At 36.1% G+C, this 11,003-nt stretch overlaps 2 protein-coding genes across 3 annotated transcripts in view; both read right to left on the bottom strand.

The window, feature by feature from the left end:
- LOC110025013 (cytochrome c oxidase subunit 6b-1-like) overlaps positions 1–4,146 on the bottom strand; it is a 16,580-nt gene extending 12,434 nt beyond the window's left edge. Inside the window, exon 1 of the mRNA XM_020725242.1 lies at positions 3,986–4,146. Within this exon, the coding sequence (XP_020580901.1) occupies positions 3,986–4,030 (45 nt within the window). The 5' untranslated portion in view covers positions 4,031–4,146. The remainder of the gene's footprint in view (positions 1–3,985) is intronic.
- Positions 4,147–8,741: 4,595 nt separating this feature from the next.
- On the bottom strand, positions 8,742–10,981 carry LOC110025033 (interactor of constitutive active ROPs 5-like). 2 transcript variants are annotated; one of them, XM_020725273.1, is made up of 4 exons: positions 10,782–10,981; positions 10,640–10,688; positions 10,349–10,529; positions 8,742–10,255 (listed from the first exon to the last, which is right to left on the bottom strand). In XM_020725273.1, exons 2-4 carry the CDS (start codon positions 10,657–10,659, stop codon positions 8,909–8,911), a joined length of 1,548 nt encoding a protein of 515 aa, XP_020580932.1. In that variant the 5' UTR covers positions 10,660–10,688; positions 10,782–10,981; the 3' UTR covers positions 8,742–8,908. The 2 variants fall into 2 exon arrangements, with proteins under 2 accessions (XP_020580932.1, XP_020580933.1); XM_020725274.1 differs by having other exon boundaries at positions 10,349–10,520.
- Positions 10,982–11,003: the final 22 nt, after the last annotated feature.

Raw genomic sequence — 11,003 nt, 5'->3', positions numbered from 1 at the left:
GGTTGTGGACTCTCCATGGTCTGGTGGGACCCGGGGTGGAGCCGATCCGTGACGAGGGCGTCACGTGATTGAGTGGAGTAGAATGTCATGGACAAATAGTCCCACATCGGCTAGGTGTAGGGCCGAAAAGCAGTATTTAAGTCCTGGGCTGCCCACCACCCATAAGGGCTCTTTTGGGAGGTGACAGCAGGCTCCTTCTGCGGCTCGCAGCTCGTTCTTCGTCATCCCGAGAAGCGCCGGCTTCTTCTGCGGCTCCTGTCCTCGCTCGCAGGGCGCGAGCTTTCCTCTGGCTCGAACGAATTGCCCACTACTCGACTTCCCTTTCTCTGCATTTCCGATTATTTTTTGTGTTGAGTATTTTTTGTGTTGTAATCTGTATCTTTCGTCATCCCGAGAAGCGCAGGCTCCTTCTGCGGCTCGCAGCTCATTCTTCGTCATCCCGAGAAGCGTCGGCTTCTTCTGCGGCTTCTGTCCTCGCTCCCACAACGCGAATAGAGTTAGAGCGCACGCGCGCGCACCCCAAAAATACAGATTACAACACAAAAAATACACATTAAGATCACAATTAATGAAATAGAATTTCCAAATTCTTCCATTGTTGCAAACACACTAAGAAAAATTGCACATAGCACATCATAGGAGAAAAATTGAAAGCATTGACCAACCAAAAGAGCAGCTTTTTAAAAAATTGTTGATGCGGCGTGAAGAAGTTAGTTGTCTTTTTGTTTTTGCAAAACAATGACCTTTCTGCCCCTGTTCTATAGTGTTGTTTATAACAAAATCATTCATACTAGCACATTTCATATTTGAAAGCAAATATCTAGTTTGAACGTTACAAAATAAAAACAGACACCTCACAAAACATTGTACTTCCAAGTCTCTCAAAACCACAAGAAGCAAAAAGGCAAAACCATAAAAACCCATATACTTCCAAGCCTCTCAATAAAATTTAAATGCAATATGATATTTTCTCATCTATTTCTCCCTCATTTTTGTCATAGTCATAAAACCAAGCCATAAAAGGCAATCACAGAGCTAAGTCACAAACGACAATCACAGAGCTAAGTCGTTCCTCAGAAAAAACAGGATTGCAATTGAAAGAGTCGTAAAACCATTTTACCACAAAGAAAGTCAAAAACCACAAAGATAAATCCTCAACATCAACCATAAACCTCACAGGAGGAGGTAACATAAGGGGAAAGAGGGGTAGGAAAATAACAGAGGACAGTAGAGAAAAGGGACTCAGAACTGCTAGGGTAGAAGTGCTTGCGAGGAACGAAAAAAGGAGTGGAGCTCTGCGAGAATGAAACAGTAGAGCAGACGCGAATGCGGGAAATTCGGGGCAACCAAGTAAAAAGAAAGCTAGCGAACGCGGGCCACAGGGTCGAGCCCTCAACCGCGTTTTTATTAAATATTTTTAATACATCACCGCATCGCACGAAACAAACATGCGATTTAGTGGTTTCCCACTGTGCCACAACAATAAAGTTGTGTCAAACACGGTCTTAATCGAATCAAACTCGAAATTACCGAGTTTAGCTTAACTCAAAATTAACCTAATTATGAGCCATCTTGACCTAAAAAAACTCAATTTCAGTTCACCTTGAAATGGATTTTGAGTAAACTCTAAATTACAAATATATGAGATTGTGATTCTTTCAAAATCAAATTTCAGGGTCGGTATAGGGATTCTGGTTTCTTAAAATTCCACAAACTTTCCTCCTATCTTTTCATAAGATTTTCACACTCGTGAAATTTCAGGGTCAGTGCAAGGATTCCGATTCCTTAAAATTCCACAAATTTTCCACAAGTTTTTTCACTCGACAGGAATTCTACTTCCTTCGAAATCAAATTCAGGGTCGGTGCAAGGATTCTATTTCCTTCAAAATCAAATTCTATTGCAAGCATTCTGATTCATTTAAAAAATTCACAATTTTTTTTGCAATCTATCCACAAATTTTCCGCAATCATGAAATTTTGGGATAGGTATAAGACCTCCTTAAATGGAGCAAGGCATCATAGTCCCCTTCTAAGCATTCACTGTTAGGATAGGTGTAAGACCCCATTAAATGGAGTATATATTTTATAGAAAAAATAACATAGAATAATAGTTAACTAAGCATGAATGTAATAAAAATAATAATAATAATAAATTTTTCTCTATTGGTCAAGGCTTACTGGCAACAAAAACTACTAGAATAATAATAAATGCCCCTAATTAATACATCAAACTAAGCATGAATGTTCTCTATATACAACTAATCAAATCTACAACTAAAATTATGCTCGAGTCGTCAACAGAAATTCCATCTGTAAATTTAACTACCAGGCAAAAACTCAATCAGGAATTCAAACCAAGTCCTGTTAGCTCAACTAAGATACAACACCATCAATATTGGCTCACAATTCAATTAATTCAATCCAAACAAATTTGATCTCTCTTGCACTAGCAAGAGGAATTAAATTAAAATACAAAGAAGCTGAATTAGGCCTAATTTTCATACCTTCTAGTTCCTTCATTATTATAGACCATTTTTTTTATTATTCAATTTCATTTTTCTGATATTACATGATGAAGACAGATTCATCTTCTTTTTTTTTTTTGGCGGATATAAGCTTAAATGTATTAATCTTAATGAATGATTGATCGATTCCTTATTCAATGGAGTGATGGTTGAATGCTGGTTTTTGCTTCTTCTCCAATCAATTTAACTTGTAAATGTGAATCATCCCAAGTTGTAATTATGAAAAGAGAGCAAATGTAACTTAATTATGGAATTTCCAAAACAAAGAAAAAACCCAAGGTTTATGTGGTTCGCACAGAGCTCAAAATATTCTAAGAAGCAAGTAAGCATTAGTAGAGAAATGTGGGGGAGATTGCACTTTATTCAAATCATTATGAAGAATGGAAGGCGTATAATGCCTGATGTCCTTGCTTGTAGAAGTTAAAAGCTCAATATCTCTATGTGACAAAAGAAGGAAAAAAAACATTTTGGTACCCATTAATACAATTCTTCCAAGCGATTTCGTCAAACGAGACTTTTCCTCACTGAAATGAGAAACACTCGCTTGCCAAAAGACTCTTCCTGATAGCAAACGACAGAACTCTCCACTCTTTCTTGTTTTTTACAGTGCCTCGTTTGCAACAATAACTCGATTGCCACAATGCCCCAAATGCTACAGTGGTTGAACTCCTGTCAATTTCTTTCGTTCTTTCTGTTGTGGATGGTTGCCATGGTGTGGGATACTAGGCAATCAAAGGGAGGTGTATATATATATATATTAGATAAGTATTTATATAAACTTATATATATATATATAGATAAGTATTTATATAAACTTGGAAAAACTATGAACCCCGTAAGAAGGAAAATAAAATCTCACAAAACTAACTGCCTGTAGATCATGTTGTTCTCTTTACATTAACATCGCAAATGATATATAAATCAAGGATTACAATAACGAGAAAATTCCATCCCATATCAACAAAGATTTATCATCGTATCACCTAACAGTTGAAAACATAGAGCTCCTACTCCTTTCCGCTGCTGCTTCCCATTCTAGTTAGCTTGCAGTTATTTTAAATTCTTTACTCAATCTCCTTTCTTCAAGAAGTCCAAATCATCATCCCTCCCACACACATTCCACCAAAGAACACAAACCCTAACCTCCTTGTCTAATCACAAAGTAAACAAGTAAATCCAATAAAACCCCTCCCAACACATAAAAGTAAATCCAATAAAACCCCTCCCAGCACATAAAAGTAAACGCAATAAAACAATCCAGCAACAGAATATCCCCATAATACTCCTTCCACTAAGATCTAAACCCAGAAAATGAAGTAAAAAAAGATTCATCAACAGATCTGAAAACAGCGGATAGAACGACGACTAATGCCAGAGAAGTAAGAACATGCAGTCCGAATGGAAGAAAATTATACCTAAGCCAGTTAAGATGCAAGAAAGGAGAAGGAAGAGAGCTTCACCTCGGTCAGACCCGGAATCTTCTCCTGTTGCTCCGCTTCTGCCATCACAGGCCTCTGCGGTGTCTCGTTACGGACAGCTAGTCGTCAAAGGCGGGCCGGAAGAAACCAGACCCGCCGACTGCGGGTATTTCCTCTTTCGAGATTTTTCGTTTTGGCTCAGCCCTTTTTTCATTATTTTATTTGGGTGATGGGAGCAAAATTTGACCTCAGACGTATTGAACATCTAAAATGTATCGATATAGAAAATTAGGAGACCCTTTTCTCCAACTCAATGCAGTCATTCGAGTCAAAGCCATAGCAGATCGAATGAAGTGGTTTGAGCTAAGGTTGAAGCCAACCAGCCGCAATTATCTGAGTTAAATTCAAAACTGACTGAGTCATGAGAAAGACAAAAGGATGACTAAATGAACCAATTCCGAACCATTTGGACTTAAACGAGACAAATTGACATTCAAGCCAACCAATACAGGAAAACAGACTAACTAAAATAGTCTATTTTTCGATACATATGATATGAGAATAAATGTTATTTCATAATATCATCAATCATCCCACGAACGCCTTTAGACTTCTCATCAAGAATAAAAAATTAACAGCACAACAAAAAAATTTATAGTCATTCATTGGGCTCTCCTCGTTGAGGAGAGAACTACATATCAGGTTTCGGTGATTCACTTTTTTGCTTGATAGTCCCGTGTCACTTTGTAAATATGAGTTTCTCACCAATGATTGAAAGCCAAAAACAATTTTTATCAGTCGATCGTTAACTCCAACCAAGCTTAGCCAAATAAACCAGCTTTGCCGACCCAGAGCAAATCATGCTCTGTCGACTGAACTAGAGAGCAGCTGAGCGATAGAATCATATACGCAAAATATCTAGAATATTATATACAACTCTCATTAAAGCAGGAGCAAAAAATGTAATATCACTGTATTGTACTTTCTCTCCTATAAATAGAGAAATCACAATGGATGACAAAATTAACCAGAAAGGATTGGAGAAGTCAATATGATTGATACGATTTATTGCTCACACTTGTATATTTTTCTCTGTCTCTCTCATTTTTATATGCTCTATTTCTTGGAGTGTGATTCACTGATAAATCAAAGTTCAATAGTTACCTTTTTTTTTTTTTTTTAATTACAAAACTAAGATTTAAAATACAATTTATTCATTAATCATTAATATAATTGACATTAAAATTTAATATAACTAAAAAAATTTTAGGAGCACATCAAATAATTTTTAAAAATTACATAATTAAAATTAATGATGATAGAAGGAACATATTTACAATTTGAAGATGAAAAAACTCTATAGAATATCATACACTAAAAAAGAAAAAAGAAATTAAGGCTAATAATGCACTTAATTAGAGATCATGCTTCCTCCTTTCTACAGCAACACTAAGGAAAAAGATGCTATATTGTATATTTTATTTTTTTTTTCTTCAATGATTTTTATAAGTGATAGGTTGCCCTAGAGTTGTGATTGTTTTTCTTAACCCAAATATAATGGGCACTGATTTCTATGGCCATAAGGAATTCTTTTACATGTACTAATATATCAAACTTATACTTTAATGTATGTATGTACTATCAAACTTATGTCAAAAACATAATAATCGAACGATCTGTGCATAAAAACTGACGCATGGGCGGTTGACATGTTAATGCACAGAAGTTGGGTGGTACATATATCAAGACCCTATTTTTTGTATTTTTATTTCATCAAATAGTACGAACAAAACTCAAAACTTGAGGTAGAGTATGCCTCATATGAAAGAAATGATCACAAGCAACTCATGTACATATGGTGGTCATAACATGGACGCATTCAAATAATAAATTGAAGCAATTTTAATGAAAATAACCTTCAAACCATATGAGTTTGTGCCAATCAACATCTTGTCTATGATTATAAAGTAAATTATTGTCATTAACATGGGAGAAAAAACACATTTCAATTCCAATATCAGCTGTTATTCTCACTACGAAAAATCAAGAAGCATGTCAAATTTAAGCGGCTCAAATGATTCCCATTAGTAGATAAGAGATAATTAGAAAGAGCGAATTTAATGAATTGGAGTCAATTAGTAAAAGAAAGTGGTGATTGCTTTTGACACCAAGCGAAGAGAAAAATTTATTGATAATTAGGGCTCGTTTGGGGCAGCTTATAAGTGCGAGAGAGTTTTTAAAAACATTGCGATACTGATTGGATCACGCGTTTTGCCCGTTTATCTGAAAACGCGATTCTATTTTTACACTAAATGCAAGCCGCGGATTGAACCCTACAGTCCACCCGAGGACTGCATTTCAGGATAAACTGTTTATCATGAAATGCACAAGATGCCCTAAACACACCCTTTGAGAACGGTTTTTGTTGTGAGCTTAAAGCTAAAAATAATGAAGCATAAGTCAGATTACGATAATGGCAAATATTAGACACTAATAATATCAATCATATCTTAAAATGTTTCAATAACTAACATCTTTAGAATAATAAATATAGGGCCGGATTGTATTAGTACTAAGCCTATAGAAAAAATTTCTTTAAATAAGAGATTTCAGAATGAACCAAATTACCTTTTTTTTTTCCGAAATAATTTAAATTTATAATTTATTAGAAATTTTTTATTTTATTTTAATGAGTTTGAGTTAAGAAGAATTTTTATTTAGTTTTGAAATCACATGCTTTAAACTCCAACAAATATAATTGTCTCTTTCGATGACGTTTGAGTATATTTCTGATCGAGTAAACTGTAATATAGTCTCTGACTATTTATATAGGACTGTTTTAATCTCATAATTTATAAAAGCGTTAAAATAAATTGTTTTTTACAGAAATTAAGGTTAAAATAGTTCCCATGAAAAGCTTTTCATGAGCTCAATTTTAAAATAATTACATATAAATATGACACTAAAATGGCAGCATGTAAATTATTGGAAACTTTAAGGAGGTGGGAGAGAGAGATGGAAGAAGGAGAAATTGTTATTATACAATAAGGAAAATATTTTGGAGCATTTATATACATATCACCCAATCACTATTTATTTACATATTTAACACCTTATCTCTAGCTTTTGCATTTATACCACACAAATCTTTCGTATCAGATAAAAAATGCACACTTGTCCATGCTTGATAAGGCGGCATATATGTAAAAATTAAAGTTTAGGTGCTAGATATGCGAATAGATAGAAATTGAGTGGTATGTATGTAAATCTTCCATATATTTTATTTTGAAGATTTCTGCCCCAAATAATCGAAGAAAAGAGCAAAGTTGGCGGTTTGGGGGCATCTGTTATAACATCAGATAATAAGCCCGGTCATAGAAAGCTGTATAATACATACCACACAATTCTTGAATATTTACATATCTAACAAGTAAACTTTCACATTTACATACATACCACTCAAATCTTTAATATCACATAAAAAATATCATTTTTACTTGCTTTTTTAAAAGTGAAAAACCATTTTCATGCATAGATTTACGACACCAAAACATTATAAATGTAACTATAAAAGTATAAGTGTTAGAAATATAAACACATAAGAATTGTGTCATATGTATGTAAATTTCCCAAAAATTAAAATTGATGTAATACTATGCCAAGTTATCAGGCCCGCACAAGGAGCTGCTTTGCATCGTGCATACACAAGCTAATATAAGTTCATCCACCAAGTGGAGCACATTCAAAATCAACTTGATTTCAAGTAGGATCGAAATCGATTAGAGTCGACTATAAGGCGAAGTTTGGTAGCATAGAATTAATAGTATTTACAAGAAATTTTACGTAAATACACCTAAATACAAAAAAAATACATGAAATGAACCCATCTAAATCCAATTTTTAGGTGGACTAGACGGATTTAGTGCACAAGAAAATGAAATCCTGATAAATTGTCAAACATAAGAGATGGATTTAAGTGGATTCAAGTTAAATCATACCAAACATTTTCTTGGATTTAACAGCACCGAAAATCCTAATTAAAGCCAAACATCCCCTAAATTAGAATCAAAATAGTCATAAATAAAAGATTTCAAGGTGAGAGGCCACAAAAGCATGAACAATTGCTTGCTAATAGGGCAGCTTACTCCTCATTTAAGACTTAGGGTATGTTTGGGGCAGTTGTAGGTTATTGAATAATCTGTTGATAGACTGATTAAAAATAATCTGTTGATAAACTAGATGCGTTGGATATTACAAATTTTTTTTTTTTGGAAAAAGTCAGACAATTGTCAATAAGGTCCCACCATAACCACAACTAGATAGGTGCGGTATGAAAACGCTGTTTTCTGCGTTTTGAAAACACATAAGTTGTCAAAATGCAGTCTACCCAAACAGGTCAGGTGCATTTTCAAAACGCCACCGCACCAAATAAGCTGCCCCAAACGGGCCCTTAGGCACATAAATATTTGTATGCCAATTCAAATTGACTCGAATTTGGTTTAAAGCGAGCCATTCTAAACTTGGATATGTTTCATGGTTAATTCTTCTTAGTCAAACACATTTGAATCGATCTCGATTTGGCTCAAAATTTTGAACAAGTTTCAAGTGAGTTCCAATCTTTCGATTTTTCACTTAGCCCCTAAATTTAGCCCTTAGTTTCTATAAGTAAACATTTAATATGATGCAAAAGCTAATGGAATGTTCTCACACCCCTCTATTTAGTGAATTCAAGGTCATCAAAAATCCTTCTTGACAAAGATAGTAACATTTTATGCAAGAATGATTAATAAGGCTGAAAACAGAGTTCATATTGCATATAATCATATTTGTTACATAATTACCAAACTAAATTACAATTTATATCTTTGTTAACACTGAAAATTAGAATAACACAAAAGGGCTAAAATTGTTATAATTAGAAAGTTAACAATAAAAATCAAATTTTTGCTCACCCAATATTATAGATTATGCTTTGCGAAAACTCCTCCTCCTCAATGCATCTCCAAATCTTCCAAAAACCGTCTTCTTCTTCTTCTGCAGCTTCTCGTTCTTTGATTCATGGAATAATATTCCATCTAAATGATCAAAACCATCCGAGCTTGATCTCTTATCATGTCTTTCAAATGCTCCTCTCTTATCAAACGCTGAGTATTGCGCAATACCCGACTCTCCGACGGAACGCCGGCCGCCATTTTGTATCCGAGGGTTGTCCCATCGGTCAGACGAGAACTTCTTCCCATTCTTAGTTATCTTTCTATCTTCACTGGTTCCATTTGATTGCCCAAAGGGTTCAATTTCTAGCAAATTTGAGGAGGCCATAATGGACTCTGTGCCTGAAGATGAAGCAAGCCGGTTCTTCATCTCCTTCACGCTAGCAAGAGCAGCAGTTTCACTGACTTTGAGGCTCTCATACTCCTGCTTCATCTTCTCCAAAGCACTTTCTTTCTCAGAAAGCAGTTCTTTAAGCTCATGATTTTCATTCCGCACAAGTGCAAGAGATTCCTTTACCACCATGGCTTCATTCACTGCCTGTTTGATGATATCCCGCAGCTTCGAATTTTCTTCCTTGGCCGCCCTGTGGGCTTCAACGAGCTTACTGTTCTCCTCATCTTTCTTCTCCATACCTTCTTCAGAAATCATGACGCAGTTTCTAAAGCTGTCTTCTTTTACTTTCCAAGCAATAGAAGCTTCCTGATATTCCAGTTTCAGCTCATTATAACCCTCCACAGCCTCCTGCCGCTTCTGCTCGGAGCTCTGGAACAAAGACTTTGTGTGTTCAGATTCTGCTCTGAGTATCTCCAACTCAGATATTCTCACATCAAGTTCTTCCTTTGCCAGAGTAGCTTCAGTGGTGACTTCCTTGAGTGCAATGGCGAAATCATCCATGGCTTTCTTGCTCTTCTCTTCTGCCTCCAGTGCTAACCTAAGCTCATTTCTGAGCATTCTGACCTCCTCTTGTGCTTGAAAGGCCTGAACAGAAGCTAATAATCCTTTCTTCTCCGGTGGTCCTGCGCTCTCCATGAGGTTCCTTACCTCTAGTTTGGCTTCTTCGAGCAAAATCTTGGTTTGCTCGAGCTCTTTGGTTTGAGATATCAAAGATTCAAGCAATTTCATTTCGGATTCCTTGGCCTTTTCAACTTCTAATTCTAACTTCATGATCCTATCAGCGCTCTGTGCGAATCCTTCGTTCTTTTTCTTCAGTTCTGCAAGTTCTTCAAGGGCTTGGGATCTCTCTTCCTTTGCCCTCTTCATATCGGCCAGAACCTTGCCCAGTTGCTGCTGCATCTCAGGAACTCGCATAGTTCTTTGCTTCTGAAGCAATCAGAGCAGCATTAATAAGCACAAGTTGAAGAAATTTGGTCTCAGAGGATTGCAAATTTAAGGGAGGAGATTGTTGATGGGTACCTCTTGGAGAGAGTGCGACATAGGAGATGGCTTCCGATCGGACGCCCTGGAAACCCTAGAATCAATAGGATCGGAGGAAAAAGAAGAACCCCTTGTTATTTTGGGCGAAGGGCTCCTCTTCGGATTGGAAGAAGAAGAAGAGCTTTTTTGTGTCATTTCAGAAGAACCGGGCCTTAAATTGCTTGATGGAAAGACGGAAAAAAAAAATAGAAATCATCAGAATAATTTAAAAAATTCGATCTTCCTTTAAAACCACTCAAAGCATCGATAAAGGAGGGAACTTTACTCTACCTCGATCTAATTCCTTGCATTCCGAAAAACTCAAACTCCCTATTTTCTCCTGAAATCCATGAAAGCTTTCAGAATCCTCATCATAATAGAGCCAAAAAAAAACACAAAAATGGAGAAAACAGGACTTGGGAAGCTTCAAGACCTCGAAGACTCTTCGTTGATTCACTTCCACTCTTCTTCCGAATTCAGAAGAATTTCTCTGCAAAAGGAGAGATTTTCTTCCAAGTTGCAGTCACCCGGAGAGTTGACGGGATTGATAGTTCGTAATGATCAGCCTGCCGTCCTTGAACGGGAAAGAGCGGGGAAATAGTCTGTAGATCTTGATGAATTATGGCCGTACGATCTTCCTTATGGGTCTTCCGAT

The sequence above is a fragment of the Phalaenopsis equestris genome, unplaced genomic scaffold (assembly GCF_001263595.1).
Source record: "Phalaenopsis equestris unplaced genomic scaffold, ASM126359v1 Scaffold000287, whole genome shotgun sequence".
Taxonomy (NCBI): Eukaryota; Viridiplantae; Streptophyta; class Magnoliopsida; order Asparagales; family Orchidaceae; genus Phalaenopsis; species Phalaenopsis equestris.
Note: the sequence above shows the minus strand (reverse complement) of the source record. Positions and strands in the feature narration are given on the sequence as shown.